Source organism: Beta vulgaris, chromosome 7, assembly GCF_026745355.1.
Source record: "Beta vulgaris subsp. vulgaris cultivar EL10 chromosome 7, EL10.2, whole genome shotgun sequence".
Taxonomy (NCBI): domain Eukaryota; kingdom Viridiplantae; phylum Streptophyta; class Magnoliopsida; order Caryophyllales; family Amaranthaceae; genus Beta; species Beta vulgaris.
The window spans coordinates 49,225,700-49,248,796 of NC_079208.1; the positions used below are offsets into that span (position 1 = coordinate 49,225,700).

Consider the following 23,097-nt stretch of genomic DNA (forward strand, 5'->3'; position numbering starts at 1 on the left):
GCTAATTCATTAAGAGTAGTATTCACTTTTCGCAGAAAAGTATTCCTTGCTGTTATATCATTAGTACTAAAATAAGAGCAGCATAGGGCCGTTATTAAATCGAGTACCAGTAGGCGTATAGGTCGAGTAGTAAGTAAGGAATTCTCCATTAGGGTTTTAAGATTGTCTAGGACAACAATCATTTCCTCGGGGGAATTAACTTGTTTCACAATGATGTTGTCTAAGGGATTTTCACCTGAATCATAAATTGTGCGACATTTAATTGCTAATGTGTTGGCTCTAGTTGATGGAAAAGGCCCACTTGTGTTTAAGTATATAGATCCACAGTAAAGACCACCAAGTCTTGGTGGCAATTGTGCACACATTACAGCTTGTAGGCATAATTGGGTTTTACCTGATGCGTTCTCGCCACAAACCTCGGTAATGGAGCGTGTTGCAATGCCGCCGTTTAGTATTTGGTCGATAGAATTACAATGTAAGAGAAATTTTTGCCGTTGACATGGCTTTACCTTAATTTTAGACGTTTCGTTTTCGCATATATATTGTATTCACAATGTTTTTTAGGAATGAAGGTAGAATGTTTTTTATGGAATGAAGCTAGAATGTTTTTATGGAATGATATAGTTATATTACATATGCAAGTTATATTTATAGGCAAATATAGAAAACAAATACCTTGAAACGTTTGTGTTAAAAAATAATTGAAGTGAATTTGGGCATGTGGTGGTGGGAAGAAGGGCCACGGACTATTTTGTTTTAAATAAAGTATTGGAGCTAAAGCCCGCCAGCTGTGCCCACGGACTAATTTAAAAAAAAAAAATTTAAGAGCTAAAGCCCGCCAGCTGTTTGACACAACAGATCAATGTCCTCCAGCTGGTGTTGTTTTAGCCCGAAAAGGTGCAGACCTTGCACGCAAGCCCACAACAAATCTGCTGCAACACGCCTCCTATATCTAGAGAATTGGGCTTGCTGCATCATCCCATCACATCCTATAATTGTAGACCTTCTTTTTGCAGACCCATCATATCTATGAATGTTTTACAGCATATATTTAAAAAAAAAAATTAAAGGTGAATTAAAAAAACGTACATATAGTGGATTTAGTTCTTACAATTGCAAAAACATAAGTTGTTACAATTAACATTAGAGTAAGAAACATACAATTAAACGTTGATTTCATAAGAAAAAACATACAATTAAACTAACGCTTATGGAATTAAGATAATTGTAATTAAGATAATTGTAATTAAGATAATTCCTCCACAGTGCATCACAGTCCCTGCAAAAATTATTAACAAGAATAATGTTAATAGGTATAAAAATTTGTAACTTATGAAAAAACCAACACATATATTTATAACGTTACCTTGAAAATGATCTTCATTCTTATAATTCCCATAAACGTTGTTGGTAATCTGTTCATAGCTAGTTTTGTGGGGTCCCACATAACCACCGTACCTCCGGTTTCACGAAGTCCCGAGGCGGCCTCCACCTCATATTGGGCCCCCCTTGACGAGACCATAAATAATGAAATTGATTGGGGGTCGCTCGGGTTTCGAAAAGTACAATTAAACGAGGCCTATGGTTGTGAATGGTATCCAAAAGATTATTTATAAATCTCGGCCTTGTAATTCCTCTCGTACTCCAAACAATAATTGGACTATGTAGTGCAATATTTGGGGAATGGTTGTTGAGCATCGGGTGGATCTTAACGAAATTGAAAGGCCGATAGAACCCATCTTTCCTCACAACCATTTCCGTAATGAGGACATTGATCTGGTTGAATTCCTCAATTACATGTAGGATCTCCATGGCATCTTCATATGTAGCCATTACCACATTACATGGCCTTCTTTGGAGAGCTAAAATTCTCCCTCTGTTGTACATAATGGGGTAAGGGTCCATCACATTTTCAAATTCCCGTGGCACAATATGTTCTTCGCGTTGCATGTCAAGTTTCACCATCTGCCACCTTATCAAAACTCGTGCGGGTGCTGGAACCCCTCCTAAATCACTTAAAGAACCTACGACCATCAATGCAGAACAAATAGGAATATTTATGCCTTACCGCTAAGCTACAACACCATTAATTGATATATTATGTTGCGTTTTGTATATGTTATTTAATTTTTTTCGGCCACTTTCTCTATTTCACCCCATCCCAAACTGATATGATTCATTACCCATACTGATATGATTCATTAGCCATACTGATATGATTTTGTACACAACTGATATGATTATGTACACAAGTACTAATATGATCATTACAACTTATATGATTCATTTATTGTTTCGAATTGTTTCGAACATAACCGACTATAATACATTACTTTTGAGTTACATAATAACTCATTTCACCTTCCTTCACAAAACTTATGAGTTACATATACTAATACATTAGACTTCATATACTAATACATTACTTATGACTTCATATACTAATACATTAGTTATGACTTCATATACTAATACATTACTTATGACTTCATCTACTAATACATTAACAAAATACATAGATTACTAAATCATAAGAGTTACATATATAGTAACTTAACTTATGAGTTACATATATTAATTGGACCTTCACATAACCGTACTTAGATTTACAATCTTAACCTCCCAAATAATTGATAACTACGTAGATGACGTCCCCATCAAGAACACCTTGACTATCAAAGGTACCTTCAAGGTCAACACGTGCCTGTTCATGGTACAAAGAAACAATAGTGGGCTCTATTCCCTCCATAGAAGCCCACAACATAGCAAGTCTTTGTAGTTTAGTAGTGCATTTCATCCGGAATATCCTTACTGTGGGCTTCGTTTGTAGATCACGCATTGCAACGAAGTAATAGTCGGGATCAATATCCACATCAGCGGCAACACTTTTTCCTGACTGTAGTAAACGTTAGATTTTAGTCCAATTTTCAAAGTAACATGGAAACATATAAAACACTAACATGAATTTTCAACATAATTTATAATTGAAATAATTTTTTTTAATATAACTTTTTAAGTTTTTTACATTTCACCTTCTCTAATTCAATTTCTTTTGTAACTAACAACATGCCTAATTCACATAATTTCTTTTCACCATCTCTAATTCAATTTCTTTTTTAACTAATAATATGTCAACTAACAACATGCCTAGTTACAACATATTTAGAATTCATTCACATTATTTTTTTTTCGACCGTAACTTTTTAAGTTCTTTACATTTCACCTAATTCAACATGCCTACTTACTAACATATTAATAATTCTTTCACATAATAAAAACAGAATTTTTTTTTCAAACAAACTACATAATATAACTTCTTTCACATAGTTACCTTTGAATAAGCTAGCACGAGCTCAGTGTCATCAAACCCGTAAACAAAGGAATTTGTGTCCGGTCTAAGAACTGACCCCTACACATGAGGTAGAGGTCTCGGGTCCACCCCTACGTGTGTAGCGTAAAATGAATATAACTCCGCAAGTGGAGTATGTACACCCAACACATACGACACACAAAATCAGCAAGATCTCCTGATTTCACTATTAGTTTTACCACTTTTTTTCTTCAATATTACCCATCTCACTCATATTAATATTACCCTTCTCACTCATTTTTTCACTTAGAGAATAAATTAGTAAAAGCTTTTGTTTCATAAACTTACGTTTCACCACCTTATAAAGACTTTCACTAGTAGAGTAATTAATGACTTGAACTTACCACCATCTATCAAACTTCAATGCATTCTCTCTAATTTGTTTGCCACTTAAAGAATGAAACCACACGTGGCTAGCCCATTTGCAATATTTGTGCCATTAAACTTCAATGCATTCTCTCTAATTTGTTTGCCACTTAAAGAATGAAACCACACGTGGCTAGCCCATTTGCAATATTTGTGCCATTTGGTTTCTCATACATTAAGTAGCCCAATTTTCTCATTACACAATCTGGGCCACACATTACAAAACGGCCATAAGTAGCCCAATTTTCTCATTACACAATCTGGGCCACACATTACAAAACGGCCATAATTCCATTTCATTTGGTTTCCCACATTTCCCCAACTATTTCATTTCTCAATTTCTCCCCAACTATTTTTATGTTTATGTGAAAGCCAAGACTAACATAATTTCCTAAATTTTCATAATTTCTATAAGCACTCATGAAGTACTCATAATATTCAATGTTGTCACTTCTAAGCAAGCTATATAACAAAACATAATTCTATTTGATGCCAAATAACATTACAAATATAACCACATTTTAGTGACCACATTACCACAGCTTTTTGTCATCCAAAAATTATACATAACTTCAAACCACATTTCTTCACATTCTTCCAATGCTCAACTGAAGCATATCATTCGAACCAACGTACGATCTACTTGTTTCACCATCGCGACTACCTAACAATCGTGTAAAATATCCTATAGAACCATCTCCATCAACCAACTCAATACCTCCAACGGAGATAGGAAAATCTGGATCCTCCATATTTATCTCCTACAAATAAATATGAAAAATTCCTTCGCCTACACCATTCAAGTTCAGCTCCTACCACCCACAAATAATTTCAGTTAATACAACTTAATTTGTACAATTAAACTTCCACCCACTACCACTACCAATTTCTTTACCTTACACCTCGGTGTAGCAACTGCGACATTCAAATCAACCTGGACAAATTATGAAATTTATCGCATTACAACCTAACATTTATCGCATTACAACCATACCCAAACAACTACATCATAATTTAATAAAACTGTCTAACCAATGTCGATAATTACCTTCTTCCTCCTAGGTCTCTTGGCCGCCCTCGACTTGCTTGCCTTAGATTTCGAAGCTATCTTTCTCTTCGCTCTTCTGCAACAGATACATACCGCATACCTCGAGTTCGATGTGCAACCTTCTTGCAAGGTGGATCTTTCACATTATGCAATGGTGCATCCACAGCAACTTTCCCCTTCTTCTTCTTCCCATTTTGACCCACAATGGAGGACCAAACTCGTTATTCTTCTGCTTAACCACAGAATTGGGAGTTATTCTATATCCCCTTCAAGCATCCGCCTCATTACCATGGCACTTGTCTCCTCAACCCGCAATTTCATGAGGTCAAACATTTCTACTACAACAGCAATATTCTCCTCAAACTTTGAAGCCTTCTCACAAATTGGAACAAATTTGTCAAAAATATAATCATATCTACGAACCTCATCTGTTTTCGAAGGGTCGTGATAAGCCACCTTAACCCTCGTATGTTTTCTATGAACATCTTTTCTCCACCGCCTCAAAATATATTTTTCTGGACCTCTAACTGGTCATGAATCTCATATACAAATATCATGTGACGACACATGATTCCATTGCACTCAAATAACTTGCATGCACAACTTACATCCTTTGTACTAGAGTCAAACGTAACCTTGTACATCCTCTTTTTTTTGGAAACAATCTCTTTTCTTGTGTCTTTACATCTTACCCACACCCTATCTTGAACATAATGTTCCAAAACATTATCTGAAACTACATTCTTTCCCTGCACATTCAAATATAAGGACCTAGTGCACTCTCTTTGAACCTCCTTAAATTTATTGTCAGTATATATCTTCTGGTATATAGCTTCAACAGAAAAATCAGTTTCAAGTGTCCTCACATACCTGGCTGAATTTGCGTCGTTCTCCTTCTCGTCATTTGCGCGAACCTCCATTGCTTCACAATACCTCTCCGCAAACTCATACAACCGAGTGTGTTTGTTCACATACCCGTCAAAGAAGCTGTTTATTATACTCTCTACTCTTTGTGTAGTCTTCATTCCCGCCCAAAACATGTGTCTCATGTATGCAGGAACCCACATTTCTCTTTCCCGATATAAACCTGTAATATATATTAAAAATAACATATATGAAGTCCAGTTCAAGATTCAAAGTTTGCAACATAGTTTTCATAATATAAAAATAACATATATGAAGTCCAGTTCAAGATTCAAAGTTTGCAACATAGTATTCATAAATATAAATAACATATATGAAGTCCAGTTCAAGATTCAAAGTTTGCAACATAGTTTTCATAATATAAAAATAACATATATGAAGTCCAGTTCAAGATTCAAAGTTTGCAACATAGTATTCATAATTTATAAATAACATATATGAAGTCCAGTTCAAGATTCAAAGTTTGCAACATAGTATTCATAATATATAAATAACATATATGAAGTCCAGTTCAAGATTCAAAGTTTGCAACATAGTTTTCATAATATAAAAATAACATATATGAAGTCCAGTTCAAGATTCAAAGTTTGCAACATAGTATTCATAATATATAAATAACATATATGAAGTCCAGTTCAAGATTCAAAGTTTGCAACATAGTTTTCATAATATATAAATAACATATATGAAGTCCAGTTCAAGATTCAAGTTTGCAACATAGTATTCATAATTTATAAATAAACATATATGAAGTCCAGTTCAAGTTTCAAAGTTTAATATGACAACAAGTCTATTTGACAGCAACAAATTGGTGCTATTAATCTCACCTTATCATAGTATTTAAACACCGTTAATTTAAACACTACACCTAATTTAATAACAATTTAATAACTACATAAATCTTACCTCCAAGCCAACCATTGTCAACAAGATCATACTTTGCAATTACATTGTTCCAATTCTCCTCAAATTCAGAAGGATCTAAGCTATCATATATGGCATAAAGAAGATCATCCTTAATATCTTGATATTTCTCAAACACCATCGATGTCGAGCTTCGGGCATAGATGTAAGCAATGCCTTCCGCATTGCCGCATCTTGATCTGTAAGAATGCCCATTGGACTTTTACCACCCATGCAACTTAGCCATGTAGAGAAACCCACTATAAGTCTCCGTATTCTCGTGAGAAATTAATGCACAACTAGTAAAATCTGCCCATGATGATTAACCCCTACAAAGTTAGCAAATGGCAACTCATATCGTTAGTCAATACGTTGCATCAAAACAAACCACATCTCCAAACTCTTCATATGCTACTCTACTTCGAGCATCAACCCATAGAATATCTTTTAATGTCATATCGTCATCCAATCTATGCATCTAAAAAAATTTTGATTGTCAGAATCATTTTGTTGAAATACTTTAGCATAGCATTCGCATCACCTTCTTTAAGTTTCAACCGTTTACCTTACTCACTTATTGCGCAAATCACGTTCAGTTACTATCCAATCCTCTACCCCGTTCCTCTCCCTAGCAAGGCATCCGTGAATTTGTGGTATTCTTCAACCCATTATAACGTTAAAAGTTTCCTTCTAACATGATTATACAACTCCTCTTTCCTATAATACATATCAAGACTTTGACGGCGTTGGCTCGGTTTTATGTTCATTTATAACTTTCTTAACTTCCCACTCCCCTTCTTCATTACAAGTAGCATACATCATGGCAGTACAATCACATTTCTTTGACTTCTTCGTAGCTAAATCATCATCAATCACAGAATCTGTAACCACCCTACGCCCGTTTACCCGTTTCCTCCTATCTGGCCTACCATAACATTCACAAGTCCATGTTGTATTATGCCTCTTTCTTTCTTCACCTGCTTTTCTTCTATATGCCCCACCCAAACGCACAACCCCAAATCCTTCCTGCTTCCCATATTTTTTATAAAAACTATCCACCGCTTCCAAGTTAGGGAATACCATGCCCACAAACGGTGCAGGAACAACCTCAATTGCCCCTATTTTGCACCCACTCACCTTCCCAGTTCGAGTTAAAGCAACAATCTCGTTGTCTTGCACTTCATCTATGCCTTCCACAAGAACATCTCCCACATACATGTCTCCATTTATTTCAACTAAATCAACATCCTACATGTTAATCACAAACAAACAATACGACAAACTTACATCCATCCATCCTTCAATTATAATACACCAATTCATGATACACAATTTCATACCAAATAACCAGATTCTACATCCTTCAATTATAATACACCATTTCATGATACACAATTTCAAACAAAATAACCAGATTCTACTTCCTTCATTTTTCATACAACAACATCAAAAACAACAAATTGCTTTATTTCAGAAAATTAATTTTATTTTTCTCATCTCATCTTCACAACATTCATTAATTTCAACAAGTAATGCAAATTCTTCTACTATTACATGTAAAACAAACGGATACTTTCTCCCATTACTATTCATATAATAAATTTACACATTTTTTCCTAAATTTCCAGAACAATTGTAATATAACCTAAATTCAATTCATCATTCATCATTCTTAATCATGTAAAACAAACTAATTAACACATAATTACAAAAATTTAAACCACAATACCTCTTCATCAATGGAGATCATCTTTCCTTCAACACTTGCTCCAGCTCCAGCTTCATCTTCTTCCATCTTCCAAACGGATATATTTCACCTCTTCTTCCCTCTGTTTTGGCGCTGACAACTTACTTTTATCTCTCTTCTTATATCTCTCCTCTCTCTATAGTTAGTTTCTGTTTTCTCACCTTTTACGATTTTACCCTTACTTTTCCCTCTAATAGCGAATATACCCCGGTTATGGGCAACTGTTTGCCCATAGCTGTTATGCAAGGATACTTTCTCATAATTTGGATGGCTTGGGAAAATCCTTCAACCCTGTTTGCCTTAGAGAGACTAGTTTTTATATGCACGCAATGCGTGCGAACATACGTACAAAATTATTTTTTTAGGAGATGAAAAAAATTAAATTAATTATTAATTATTTCTAATAAATTAGGAATATTTGAATTCTTGATGGTTTTCTTTTTGTAATATTTTTTTATTTTTAAAATTAATTAGGTAGTTTTCTTTTTTATTTTTTCATTAAAGGAAGTAGTTATAATAGAGATGTTATGAGGGTAAAATGGGGTTTCTAATATTTTGATGTCCTACCCCTCTTCCCATATAGAATAGAGATGAAACAGTTAGTTATTCTCTAATTATTTTTCTCTTTTTTTCCTTTTTCTATTTTTTGGTGTCCCCCATGTGTTGCCTTATATAATAGAGATTTGTAGTGTACTTTATTTATTTATTTTAAGAATGATCCGTTTCGATTTTTGATACTATTTATAAATATAATTTTGATTATTTTTTGTGATTTGTACTTATGAGAAAATATAGTCATGTGAAATCTTGTTAGATTTGTCTCAATATATATTTTCATCATATCAACTTTTTGTAATTTTTCCTTATTGATAATTAGATATATATAAGTTTAAAATTGTGCATTGGTATGTATGTCCAAGGGAAACGGGTCAACTAAAAAAACAGAGGTAATATTTTTAGTTGATTGAGCCTTTTTAGAGGTTTTTATCTTAAAACTGTAGTATTTTAATAAGTACTAGATTGCGAGAGAGGATCAACGCCAATTTGTTGATTTTCAAGATACTTCTCTTATAAAAATAAAGATAAAGAGTGTTACAACTTTTGAACAGTAAGAGTTCAATTTAGTCAAATTTGAGGTTTCTTTTTTAAAACAAATGTCTAAAACTATCTTAATAAGAAGTTTCTTGAATAACTACCGCATAAGAAAATGTGATAAAGTCCAATAATTCATAGATAATTAATAATATAGTATTATTATAAATATTTTAGCGAAGGTTAGAATTATTTGTATTTATTTAATATATATTATAATATGTCAACTTTTCACAAATTTAATTAGCGATATACTCCCTCCGTTTCCTAAAGATCTTCTCACTTACTGTTCCTACAGATACCAAGGAAAATCAAGTTGTGTGGGGCATGGTGTGAGTAAAGTAGGAGAGAGAAAGGGGTTAAGATAAATAAACAAATAAAAAGGGGTTAAAGTAGGAGAGAGAAAGGGAGTAAAATTGAATTAATAATGTAATGGTGGACCATATGATAGTGACATGAGAGGGTAAATAGGGAAATTTGTTTTGCCAAATAAGGAATAAAGCAAAAGAGGGAAGATCTTTTGGAAACACCCTTAAACGGAAAGAGGGAAGATCTTTAGGAAACGGAGGGAGTATAAATATAAGGCTTTTCTATTGTATAAATATAAGCCCAACCTGAACTGACACATCTCCAAATTTCAAACTTGATGGCTTAAAGCTTCAGAGTCTAGGCTTATTGCCTAAGAAGTTTTGGTTGGGGAGGCGATGCTCTCCCAACACTTCCTCAATGAGGTGGCGTTTATTAAAAATCAATTATATAATGTGACTCAGTAGAATTGATAACTTATCTATAACACAAGTGAGCAATCTTTTACAATATATAAGAAAAAAAAATATCACATTTAAACTGAAGAACAATTTTTTGAAAAAACATAATGCAAACAAAGTTCTCCTACACAATTAATCTAATTTTTTATATGCTTTCGGACGTATTGCATGCATATTAGGCTAGTAATATATTAAGTAAACCCAAATAATAAGATATATGTAAGTTAAAAGACATACTTTAAGTTAAAAAGACATACTTATTTAAGTTGCCTCTAAATGATATGATAAGTAACTTCTTCATAATGTAATGAATCACCCTCCTCTTTCAAGAAAACTAACTTAAAAAAAGATTTTCTTTGATTCTTCCCACATGCCATATAGGAAGAATTAATAGATATGATATGGGCTTTGCAATATATTTCTCGCCCTATATTTCCTTACTATCACCCTAACTATGTCTAAAAAAATATACACACATCCCAATCCCTTTTACCCACTATCCCCCCCCCCCCCCTTTCCACATCTTCCCCTACGCAAATTAGAAATTACCCAATAAAGATAATTGAAATGTAACAAAGAAAAAAGTAACAATTCAGTAGTAGAAAATTACCCTATTGTTACTACTGAATTATTGCGGTTTCAGTTATACGCAATAATAGACTGCGTGAGGGGGGGAAAACGTTCAAAATAATCTATTGTAATACGTCCTTTTAGAAATCCGCAACAATATACAGTCATTCTACCATATATTGGTTTTAGAAACAATCCAACCCAAGCACCTTTGATAGAAGAAAGAGTGGAGTTGTTAGTAGGGGTGGCAATGATGTGACTCAAATTCGAATTTGGATTATCTCGACTCAGCTCGCTAACTTCTGTAGTTGAGTCGAGCTCACGCGAGTCAAGTATTAACCGAGTATTGGCGGTCAAGCTTTGATCGAATCAAGTCCCCTTAAGTCGAATTTTAATCGAGTCGTTTTGAGTAACTCACAAGTTGTCTCATGTGATTAGTGCTCCTAAGGTCGAAATTATGTTGCATTTGAGCATTTTACTTTTGATAATATTTGATAATTGTGCTTTATGGTTTCTCGCAAGTTTTCTAGTCAAGTAACAAATAATTCACTTCTACTTGATAACATCTCGAGTCGAGCTTGAGTACAAAATGAGTTTTAATCGAGTTGGTCTTGAGTAGCTCGAGGGTTTTCTCTTTCATTGCCATATCTAGTTATCAGCCACCATTAATGTATATCCCCCAATTCATAGAAGAATAAGCACACTTTTAAATTTTCTTCATCAAATCACCCAATCTCATTAGACGAAAATGAGAAAATTGAAGAACATCGAAGAAAAAGAACTCGCTGAAAAAAACAATTTGCAGCCCCGACATATTGGGGCTTGAACTTCTGCCTGGTTATAGGTTGGGCAGTTTCAGACACCCCATCTTACAGTCAGGTGCTTGAACTTCTGCCTGGTCAACAGACTTAGATACAATATTCAAATGAACATTAGAAATATAATATTTATATATCACAATAACAAATCTAGAGATTAAAGTATAACGACAAATACTTTTTTTAATGCAACAATGAGTTTGGGCATGATTTGTAAGAAAATATAAGAGAGTAGTTTAACATAGAGGGTTTAGCTAGAATAGGGGGCTAGGGGCTAAGTAAATTCTTAATAAGTAAACACAATTTTATGAGGCAATTTGAGTAATTAATGATGATTTTATTAACATAAAGTAAATGCAATGTTGTCAATTATACTTGTTTTGTTTTTTACCAAAAGTGAAATGATTCGAATAGATGAAACTACTCAAAGTGGTAATTGTTGGAACAGAAAAAGAATGGAGAAATCATATAACAATTGTGTTGAAAAATCTCATTTCACAGCAAAAAAAAAATCAATAATATTAACAAAAGTTTTGTAAAAATATAATAAACAATAACCCGTGCAATACACAGACTTCAAAACTAGGTATTTCGATTAGAAGAGCATCCTGCATCCAAAGACCAAAACACATAAGAATTTAAAACAACTACGTATACAAAAGGAGTGAAAGTAAACAAAAGTTCAAAAAGATGCTTACCCCGTGGCGTTGCGCTGCAAAAGTCCAGTTGCAGAAGTAATTGACTTACTTTTTCAGTTTTTTCCACCATTAAACATTTTAAACTAGAAATAACTACTCTCAAACACTAGAATATTAGATACTCGACGCATCCGTTAAGACTCACTCATACTTACGTCGGTCCCACAAAAACAATCCTAAAACCTCAAAAAGCGCCAAACTTTTACAGATTTTCTGTAAAAAGCCCAACATAATCATATTTTTAGCAAATATAAACCCAAAAACCCTAAGAAAAAAAAGTGTCTTGGTCAAAAAAATTTGACATCTCCCTTAATTCTCCTTCGCACCTCTTCAACTAGTTGAAGGGGGAGCGACCCAAAAAAAAAACTTTACTACCCATCAAATTTTTTCTCCAATGATCCAAAAATCTCCCTCTCAGGTATGTCCTACTATTATTTTTTTTTCTATATTTCAAAAGATATTTTGAGTTTTTTTTTTTGTGGGTTTTCAACATGTGCCCACTTTTGTTTTTGAGATGATGTGTATTTTCTTTATAAATTTGTTGAACTGGGTATTTGTTGAATTGGTAGCTGATTGTGGGATTTTTTTTTGAAAAAATGGTGGTGGTATTGAATTTGCAGAATAACCAGCAATTGGTATTTGGGAATGTATATGGAGGCGTTATGCTCCCAAAAGAGGTGGAGCTTAATAAAGGTCAGAACTTGGACCTTAAATTTCAAGTTCCTGACATTGGTAAATCATTTAAGGTATATCTATCTTTCCTTCTCTTTGAACTCATTGTCACACTTGTCCAAATTTTCACCTATGTTGTGGTATAATTTAGTTTGCATGCCAAATTTACCAAGTGTGTTTGAGAAGTAGATTTTTAAAGTGGATTTTCGATGTTCGAAATGTAGGAGCATTTGGGTTATTGGATTATGTGGCCAGTGGTGATAATGGACTTTGTGTATTAATGGCTTTCTTTCAATTGTAGAGGGTCTTGTGTTATGATGGAAATAGGGTTAACGTTTTTAATTGTGTCACACTTGTCCAAATTTTCACCTATGTTGTGGTATAATTTAGTTTGCATGCCAAATTTACCAAGTGTGTTTGAGAAGTAGATTTTTAAAGTGGATTTTCGATGCTCGAAATGTAGGAGCATTTGGGTTATTGGATTATGTGGCCAGTGGTGATAATGGACTTTGTGTACTAATGGCTTTCTTTCAATTTTAGATGGTCTTGTGTTATGATGGAAAGAGGGTTAAAGTTTTTAATTGCTGTTGTTTTTCATGGAAAGAGTTGTAAATTTGATTGATTTGTGTTTGGACATTATAGTTCTCTTGCTGTTAAAGGTGCTTATTGGTGCTAACATCTCAAAACTAGATGTCGCTTTTATCAATAAGCATTCGACATTGTTTTTATTGTCTATTTGTTTAGCTGACAGAAATACTGCTCTATTGTGGCTCAGGATTTAATTAATACCCGAGAAGTGGGCGAGTTTCTTAGTGGTGCTCTGGCAGGGGCAATGACCAAGGCTGTTTTGGCACCTCTTGAAACTATCAGGTGTGTTTTTCTTTTTGATTCTGGAATAATATACCTCGTTTTAATAACTCTTGGCTACTATATTGTATCTCCATCAGCTTTGTTGTTCTTGAATACAACGTAAAAGTATGCACAAAAGTTTAGCAAAATGCATTAGGAAACTGTTCGTTTTCACTAATGACAAGTTCTGACTTGAAGTTGTCTAAGTATCTTGCATAATTCTGTTCTGACATTAAGATTTTCCATCTTGAGCCAACACAATGTGGTGTATTTTTCATTTTACTGCAAGAATTGTAGGATAGTACAAGATGCAATTCAGCTGTTTGTGCATGGTGGATTGAAGCTTTTCTAATGTCTATTGTTGTAATCTTGATGCCGCTCTTCATATATCTCTCAGATTTTCTGTTTGAAATGACAATTTATTCTTTCAAATTTGTTGATGTCTGATTTTCTTCACTGAAGATTTATTTTCTATGCTTGAAGACCGTAGACCTATGTTGCTCGGACTTGGGTACGTGTCCAAGTGTCCGACTCAGCTATTTTTTGTGGAACTTTTTCAATTTTTGGCCGAAAATGAAGTGTCAAGTGTCCCACCAATGTCCAAGTGTCCAGGATCGGACACGAGTACTTGAGGTGAAATGAAGAGTCCGAGCAACATAGCCGTAGACACTAGATAGGGTTATAAGTTGTAACTTAAGATGCTATTTATAAGCCAGAGAGCTTTTTTGACTCAGTACTTTGTTCTCTTGACATGATACGTGTTGGATAAAGAGCTATATAGACTTCCAATTTCCAAATATCTTTACTGCCTTGGTTGCAGTGAGTGTAAGTGATCTCATCTAATTTGTAATATGATGTAATGTTTCAATTTTAACATCACAATTGATCCACTGATCAATACATCAGGACAAGAATGGTGGTTGGTGTTGGGTCCAAAAGTATACCGGGAAGCTTCATACAGGTCATTGAACAACATGGTTGGCAAGGTCTCTGGGCAGGAAATGCAATTAACATGCTGCGCATAGTCCCAACTCAGGCAGTTGAGCTAGGAACTTTTGAGTGGGTCAAGCGAGCAATGACTTTGAACCAAGAAAGATGGAACCGCGATGGTGAACCTAAGCTGCAATTTGGCGACATCACTTTGAGCTTCCCTCTCTCATGGCTGTCTCCAGTTGGTGTGGCAGGAGCTGCTGCTGGAGTTGCTGGTACACTTGTATGCCATCCTCTTGAAGTTGTTAAGGTATCTAAACTGAAATTTTTTGAATACCTGGGGATTTGCTGTACTTAATTTTTCATGAATTCTGCTGTGATATTGTTTACCCTTTTCAAATTAATATTGATTGTTGGCTTCTTTCGAACAGGACCGATTGACCGTAAGACCTGAGGATTACCCTAATTTAGTGGTTTCGCTCAATAAAATTTACAAAGATGGCGGTGTTGGTGCCTTGTATTCTGGTCTTTGTCCGACCCTTGTTGGAATGCTCCCATACAGCACATGCTATTATTTCATGTATGACAAATTGAAGACGACTTATTGTGGTGCAAAGAAGAAGAAAAAACTGAGTCGCGTAGAGATGCTTTTCATTGGAGCTATTTCAGGTGAAATATTAAATTTCATATTTTAGTTCTTTCAAATTAGAGCTCCTCCTGAGCTGCTTCTATACTTGTCTACTGTTGAGAGATCATCTATGTGCTTATGAAGCTTTACTCATGTCTTATTATATTGTACCTCTGCTTTTCGAGGCCAAATTTAAACCCTTGTCAAATCCTTGACTCCAGCTGCATGTGACATTTTCATCATTCTCCTGCCGCTTTCTTATTGCTCTCTCTATCCAGAAGTTACGGAGTAGTGTTTTAGAATTTCCGGCAAAAATTGTCGCATTTATGAACATAGTGATGGTTTATGATTTATACGCGTAGGTTCTAATAGGAACATTACTTATTCGAGAATTTGAGAACACTAAGTAGTATTCGTTTTTAACCAACAACTGATCCTTTTTAGCTAAAATGTAATCATCCTCTTGTGGGGCCAATCTTCCTAAAGGATTACATTTTCAAAATAAATTATTACACCATGTGATATTTTACTAATTTTAGTAAAGGATTACATTTATGTACTATTGTCCCCGGAGGCTATGGTTCAAGCAGTCTATCTCAGTCGGTCAGAAATGCAAATCTCTAGCTCTAGGACATTATACTAAAAAGGATTACTATTCCTCTGTTGATACGTTTTCATATAAGAATTGTTCTCGCCTGAACTCAATTCCGTTTGCTGTGTTTTGGTAGGTCTTACATCAAGCACAATCAGCTTCCCACTTGAGGTTGCTAGGAAAAGGCTGATGGTTGGAGCACTGCAAGGAAAATGCCCGCCAAACATGGCTGCAGCACTTGCAGAAGTAGTGCGGGAAGAAGGTATAATGGGGCTTTATAGAGGTTGGGGTGCAAGCACTTTGAAAGTCATGCCAAACTCAGGCATTACCTGGATGTTTTATGAAGCCTGGAAAGACATTTTACTTGTCGAAAGGCGCCATTTATAAACGACATAAGATCTCTCGTCCCTGTTTTTATTATGGGACGATCACACATGAGTATCTTTCTTTTTGCTTCTACCAGTTTTTGCTCGTTTGCTCTTGTTATTACAACCATAATGTGAGGCTCTGTTCAGCACTGTTAAGGAGAGAAATCTGATTACTGGCGAAAGTAGATGTTTCTATGTTCTGTAGGAATTGTAGGTACATTTGACTGAGAATCTAATCTTTTGGTAAAACGGGGTTGTTACCTGTTCTAATAATTAATTTATTCTGATCATTCAGTCTAGCATTCAGGTTATCTTTCGTTTTGCTTATAAATATGAATTTAGGTCGGGTATATACTACCTCTAACTATACCCAAATGTATAATGAGCGAATCGAGTGGAAGCAAGGTGAATTAAGAAATGAGATAGGCCGAGAATAATCAGGGGTGATGTGGTGAAAGATAAGGAGGATATCAATTGTTAATCTGCAGAACATTGACGGCGAAGGTTGGGAAGGCAGAAGATTCAGTTTTACGCAAATTAAATCTTCACTCTCTTTTTTAGTGAACAGGATGAAGAAATGTATACATTGATGATTGATCTGAAAGGGTCTTAAAGTCTCCTGGCCTAAATGGTTTTAACTTTTACGACTGATTTCTTTCATGTTCAATATGAAACCGTGCGTTCTTCGTGGTGAAGCCTTTGCAATGCTTCTACTTCTGGTTACTAAAAGAATGGAACCAACAGCTTAATAGTTCTAATCCCTTTAGTCATTTGCTTGAAACCGTTTCACAATTTTGACCTTTTTAAGTTTCTGCAAATCTTGTAGTTAGATCAGAGAAGAAGTTATCAAGCTCGCCAGCTTCGTTTACAACTTTATTATGGTAGAATACGGAATGGAAATTCATTCATTCTGAGCTTCTTGTTAGCATGGCTAGTGTAACCATGTTAACAGCAAAGAAAGAAAAGAAGAGAAAAAGAGAACAGCATATTGTATTGGGAAAAATTGCCAAAAAGAAGCAAATGACTATAATTTACCAATGACTAAACTTTATAAAAAATCAAGAGAAGCAAAAGACTAAAATTAACCAATCTCCTACATAAAATTGTGAGAACTAATATCAAATAAAGCTTCTTGCTTTAAATTCTGGCTTTTCCCATAAACCAATTAATCTACCAATGACTAAAATTGATCAAAAAATGTGACACATACAGCTAAAACTGAGTGACAGCTACAATTTTGTACACCTGTAGTCAGCACATCTAATTTACTTCTCCTCATGTACAGGTATAGCTGAGGGAACAAGGCCTCTGCTCCCTACATGCTAATCTTGTAAATCTACTGCATTCTCTCGTCTAGCTAAATACCGAGATAGTCGACTACTGATTGGAAGTGAGCTCTCAACAAACATGTAGAGGCAAAATAAACACAAACCTGGATGAAAACATCATAGGTTAGTCCAAACATACATCATGGTTTTGATACTCAACATCAGCAGTAACTGGCTAATATATGAAACATAAAACCAACAAGCAATCTAGCATGAGTATAACAAACAAGATGGAAGGAAAGTGAGTAGCAGTTGATGACATGAATTCATGCCAAAACAGACAAAGACAGTTCCTATTCTGAAATACATCTTACAAAAGGTCTTTAACATGGCAGCACAAAGCATATAAACTTAGTTTTTTAAAAAAAATTGTAACTTCAAGTGGGTGCAGATTCTTAAATTGAAGCCTCAATGAAGGGCCAAAAGAAATGACGAGAACCTACTCAAAGATGTCCCCATTCCATGACTGATAAAAACTAAAAATACACATTGAAAGTAGTATGGCCTTCAAATAGATATTCAGATTGAAGTTGAAAAGTACAATAAGCTAGTGATGACCCCATATTAAAATAGGGATAGCAATGTAATATGTATAACGGAACTTTAACATATAATGGAGCACAGCAAACCATTCAGATATCTTCAACTGAACAAAGCACATGCATTATTAACTTGCTACAAGGAATCATCATTAACTTTGAACATCAAAATCAACAGAAACAAACAATATCAAAGGAAAAAGGTACCAGCATAAGCAACTGTCACCCCGGAGACCATTCTTCCAAGAACTGATAGCAGATAGAGACTGACAACTACCTGAGAGAGATATAAAACAAGATTAAAAATTCAATCTGAAACACCAAAGTCATCTTCTATAAACCCACCTCAATTCTAGACAAACAGCTAATCAGGGCCAGGAAAAAATTTAGACGGATTTCTCTGAACAACTCTGGAAACTTTCTTCCATCACAACCTGGACTATGACTATAAGTAGAGTACCAACAGACATAACAACATATTGAATGAACACAATGTACAGTTCTGGACATAGATATGTTGAGCCACAACATTTATGTCACAAGGTTAGCAAGTAATATGTCACATGCTGCTATTGATCCAAAAGAGCCATTAACAAAAGCAACCCAATAAGACAATTCTGAAATCTAAACTAGGGTGAGTTCTCTTCACCTAAATTTTGTTAAGGTATCTCTCAATGAACAAGAATGACCACAACAGAGGCTGCAAAAATAAGAGACATACAAGCCCCTACCGTGACAATGTACTTCCCAAATTCTTCCCCAAAACACTTTCCTCTCTTTGCTCCCATTGTTTGCATGAAAGCCAGGAAATATAAGCACTAAAAAGACTTCATAATGTGAATCAGCATACAAAAGTACAAAGTATTGATGGCTAAAATAACATACCCTAACAAAGAGCCTCTTATCATGACCAGTAGCAGCAACCCGAAGAACAGACTCAGCAGCCCCAACAGTATTAGCCAAGCACGCAAATATGTTATTCGCAGTGTCTTGTGAAATCTGCCATTCTAACGGATCCACAGGTACACTGCATTTCACATACATCCAAATATAAATATACACACTTTACACATACACCCTTCCATGACAGTTTAGGCCTGAATATCATGACATTCTCTTAAATAAATGTGATGCAATTATTTTGCAACGAAGCACAACTTAATCGTACACCCATGTAAACCATAAGCATAGTACACCCAAGGTTATGTTTTTGCTCACCACTCATTTGAAGTCCTCCAAATGAGCAACATTCACACAATAAGAGCTCCAAATGAGTAAATAAGCAAAAGATAGCCTTGTATGTACCATGGTACATCCGAGTGTACAACGAATGCAGTCGAAACCAAGGAAGTAGTAATTATAAACCCTCCACATCATAATACACCCTTTCATATCTTAAATTCTATATTCAATGAAGTACAATGCAACAAAATCCAAACCCAATAGCCAGAAAAATCCAAATTATATCATGGAAAAACACCAATTGTTGAATTCAATATCAAAATTTATAAGAAAGAAATTTTTTTTTACATAAAATTCAAAATTTAAAGTAAAATACAAAACAGAAACCCATATGATCGCCATCATAGATAAAACATGAACACGAAGTCAATTCAAATCCAACCAAGAAACAAATTGGAAACCCTAAAATGAAATGGGGCATAGAAAAATATAAAAAAAAAAAAAAGAGAAGAGAGAGAGGAAATCGAATACAGACGAAATGTTGAAGTGGCGGAAGAGAAGGCCGAGAATGGCGAGAGAGCAGAGAATAACGAGGAAGACATCGGAGAGAAGAGAGAGAAAAGTGGAATTGCGAAAAGAGCAATGATAGTAAACTAATGTTCCACTTATTAACATTACTATAGCTTTTCCTCCTTGTCCTTCATATTGCTGCGGTTGTTCTCCATCTTCTACTTCTTCCATTTTCTCTCTCCTCCGTATGTAATCAGATTGAGATTGGGGTTTCTTTCAGTTTTCAGTTTTGACAGTTCCTTTCTGCTGCGCTTTCTTCTTTTTCTTCGGTCTTACTTTATTTTAAAGTCGTCTTCTTTCAATGTTTTACTCCCCCTTTTTTTTTTTTTATTTCCTCCCCTCAGATTTGATAAACTTTTCAAATATACCTGAACTTAATTTTGTGTTCAAAATATTTTTACTATTGACGGAGTCCCAACGTTGTTAGGTTTTGTTTTTCTCTCTCCTCTCTGTCTTCATCTTTTTCATTTTCCCTTTTACCATCCTCCATTAATATTATCTTATACCTTCAATTTCCCCCCTTTCCTCCTTATCTTCATCTTCAACCCCTCTTAAAACCCTCCTCTCCATCTTCCCCTCTCTCTCCTTAACTTCACAACTCCTTTAACCAGTGGCAAATTTAGAGGGATTGTGGGGGTACTGCAGTACCCCCAAGCAAAAAAAGGGGAAATTATAAAAAAAAAATTGAAAAAAATTAAAAATGGCTGTTGCGCGCGTGAGTTAGAGACAGTCTGACGGTCAGCCCATTGCCAAAAGGAAAGTCTGGAAAGCAAAATTGCAGACCCAAAGCATTTTTTTTACAATGATTAATACATATAATAGTAAGTTACTCTTTCCTTGCTTCATTAGCAAGATAGTGAGCAATCTTTACCTTTTGTCTAGGGACATGAAGTAAAAAAACTAAGGAGAATTTATCTAGTAGGAAAAGGATATCCATAATGATAGTTCTGATGTCAGCCTCCGTGTTGAGGGGTGTTGAGCAACTTTCGACTATATTCTTCGAGTCTGACCATATCTCCAGAACTTGAATTCCTTTCTTCTGCACTTCAATTAACCCATAAAGGAGAGCATACACTTCCACTTGATTCGGGGACTTGGCGCATATTTTTTTCTTACCTCGAGCTATGATCTCTCCTTTAACCGCTAATATCCAAAGCATTTATTACTTTTGTCTGTTAACTTTATTAGAATTTAAATAATTTTTAATTGCCAAGGTTAAACAGAACCAGAGGCCAAAGCATCAGACGACTTTCTCTATCGTCCCAATTCTCAATCCTCACTCCTAAGAAAAGATCTGCCGAACCGCCCACCGGAATTTTGCCGCAAAAGAGAGGTCTGCAGGACTGCCGAGGTGCACCCAGTGAACCACTCCGACACTCGCCCGCTCGTCGACGTCGACTCACCACGCCCCTATTGCTGTGTTGCTGCTTGGAAACACCAGAGCTCGGAATTGCCGCCTGCCGATAGTCGGATTACGGTTAATTGACTTTTTTTTTTGAGGGGAAACATGTAATTTGATTATTTTTGTTTTCATTGAGTGATTTTACTCCTGATTTTTGAACAATTTAACTTTCAACTTTGTGTGATATTGTGATGTGCTATTAATTATTATTGTTGAATCATGAATGTATGAATTGTCAAATTGGGTCATTTTTGTGTGCCTAATTGTTGCGATGAAGTTGTTTAGTTGCCTAATTGTTTAACAAGAGCAACCTTAATGCAATTATATGAAAGTCTACATTTTTTCTATGTTGTTGAATATGTTGATTTTGCTTCTTATTTATGTATTTTTTGTATTTTGTGATTTATGACATTGAAGGATGAATAATGTTTTGGATTGTAATATTTTTAATGTAGAATATTTTTTAAATGTTGAGACCAAGTTTATTTAATTAGTCACAGTACCCCCGATTTGAAAATTCTGGATACACCACTGCCTTTAACTTTATTGCTCCTTGTTCTCATAACATTATTCAAGCACAAATCCAGAAAACCTAACCCCCCAACATTGAGAAGAAGATAATAAAATTCAAGCCAAGTTTCTATGATCAAATCTATGAAAATGGATTGTAAAACCCATTCCTAAAACCCAGGAAATCTCATAGCAGTTGTAATAGCCCTATTTTTAAGTGCGTTTATCAAATGTTGATAATATTTATCAAATTAACTATGTTCCGAAAATCTTATTTTATTTGAGTTGTGGCGTATGAATTTTATTTGTCGTTCTTGCAATATATTGTTATATTAATTTTATGAAGTTATTATTATATTATTTTGTAAATCGCGTTCCATGCATGAGTAATTTGATTTGTATTTACCCGATTAGAAAATTAGAGTCGGTCTTTACACCCCCTTTTATCGGTTTAATGAAATAAATCCCCAACCCAATTGTTTTCTCCTTCCCCGTAAAACCAAAAACCCCAAACTGAACCGTCAAACTCGTGAAACCCAAAAACCCCAACCCGACGAAACCTGACTCCTCTTTCTCCTCTGTTCGTTGCCCTCACGCTGGAGCCCAAGCTCGCCGGAGTTCCTTTTTTGTTCATCGGATGCGTTTCCCCCCTCCCCCCCCCCCCCCCCCCCCCCCCCCCCGTGTTTTCTCCCTCCTCTGTTCGTGTGCTATGCTGCTGTGCTGCTCGCGTGCTGTCGCGAATGTGCTACTGGTGGTTGTGTAGTCATATTGTTCCTGTTGGCTGCTGCCTGCGTCGCACCACTAGTGCGCCGCCTCACCGAACCTAGGTCGTTGATCTGTTACCTCGCCGGAGCTTCGAAACCCCCGATGTTCCTTTGTTTTTCGCTACTCCTCAGATGGCAGAGGTATAAAATTCCTACTTCTTGTTTCCATATCTGATTTCTAGTTGATGTTAGCAAATGTTTAATTGGTTTACTTTTGTTTCTAATTGTTTTGTAAATTAGATGATGATTAGGAGTTTAATTATGAAGTATAGTCTAATTGAGAGGAGTTGTGGTGGTTGTTGTTGAGGGGGTGTTGTTGGTTGTGCTGCTGTATGTTGTTGTTGTAGCTGCGCTTGTTATTATGTTGTTGTCGTCGTTGTATTGTTTTTGTTGTTCTCTGTTGTCTGTTGTTGTTATTGGGCTGTTGTTGGTCGTTATTGTTATTGTTGTTGTTGCGGTG

General features: G+C 35.2%; 3 protein-coding genes and 1 long non-coding RNA gene across 4 annotated transcripts; 1 reads left to right on the plus strand and 3 right to left on the minus strand.

Moving 5' to 3' along the window:
- Positions 1–4,518: 4,518 nt before the first annotated feature.
- LOC125491644 (uncharacterized) lies at positions 4,519–5,006 on the minus strand. Its single transcript, XR_007268379.2, has 3 exons — positions 4,785–5,006; positions 4,632–4,670; positions 4,519–4,548 (listed from the first exon to the last, which is right to left on the minus strand). It is a non-coding gene; the product is annotated as an uncharacterized LOC125491644 (long non-coding RNA).
- Positions 5,007–5,079: 73 nt separating this feature from the next.
- LOC125492023 (protein FAR1-RELATED SEQUENCE 7-like) lies at positions 5,080–6,839 on the minus strand. The gene is made up of 2 exons (XM_057396357.1): positions 6,615–6,839; positions 5,080–5,871 (listed from the first exon to the last, which is right to left on the minus strand). Exons 1-2 carry the CDS (start codon positions 6,751–6,753, stop codon positions 5,285–5,287), a joined length of 726 nt encoding a protein of 241 aa, XP_057252340.1. The 5' UTR covers positions 6,754–6,839; the 3' UTR covers positions 5,080–5,284.
- A 5,580-nt stretch (positions 6,840–12,419) lies between these two features.
- On the plus strand, positions 12,420–16,632 carry LOC104908670 (probable mitochondrial adenine nucleotide transporter BTL1). The gene is made up of 6 exons (XM_010697805.4): positions 12,420–12,721; positions 12,924–13,049; positions 13,751–13,845; positions 14,731–15,064; positions 15,186–15,423; positions 16,111–16,632. The coding sequence occupies exons 1-6, from the start codon at positions 12,698–12,700 to the stop codon at positions 16,359–16,361; spliced, it is 1,068 nt and encodes a 355-aa protein (XP_010696107.1). The 5' UTR covers positions 12,420–12,697; the 3' UTR covers positions 16,362–16,632.
- Positions 16,633–17,372: 740 nt separating this feature from the next.
- LOC104908669 (reticulon-like protein B23) lies at positions 17,373–20,687 on the minus strand. Its single transcript, XM_010697804.4, has 4 exons — positions 19,927–20,687; positions 19,095–19,236; positions 18,417–18,486; positions 17,373–17,774 (listed from the first exon to the last, which is right to left on the minus strand). The coding sequence occupies exons 1-4, from the start codon at positions 20,130–20,132 to the stop codon at positions 17,665–17,667; spliced, it is 528 nt and encodes a 175-aa protein (XP_010696106.1). The 5' UTR covers positions 20,133–20,687; the 3' UTR covers positions 17,373–17,664.
- Between the last annotated feature and the right edge of the window lie 2,410 nt (positions 20,688–23,097).

Coding starts and splice junctions, on each gene's coding strand:
- LOC125492023 (XM_057396357.1), bottom strand. CDS start 6,753: ATGGTGTTTGAGAAATATCAAGATATTAAGGATGATCTTCTTTATGCC. Junction 5,872..6,614: donor TGACAATGGTTGGCTTGGAG/GTAAGATTTATG, acceptor TATATATTACAG/GTTTATATCGGGAAAGAGAA.
- LOC104908670 (XM_010697805.4), top strand. CDS start 12,698: ATGATCCAAAAATCTCCCTCTCAG. Junction 13,050..13,750: donor ACATTGGTAAATCATTTAAG/GTATATCTATCT, acceptor ATTGTGGCTCAG/GATTTAATTAATACCCGAGA. Junction 13,846..14,730: donor GCACCTCTTGAAACTATCAG/GTGTGTTTTTCT, acceptor TCAATACATCAG/GACAAGAATGGTGGTTGGTG.
- LOC104908669 (XM_010697804.4), bottom strand. CDS start 20,132: ATGGAAGAAGTAGAAGATGGAGAACAACCGCAGCAATATGAAGGACAA. Junction 19,237..19,926: donor TTCCGCCACTTCAACATTTC/GTCTGTATTCGA, acceptor TGTGAAATGCAG/TGTACCTGTGGATCCGTTAG. Junction 17,775..18,416: donor GGTGACAGTTGCTTATGCTG/GTACCTTTTTCC, acceptor GTTTTCATCCAG/GTTTGTGTTTATTTTGCCTC.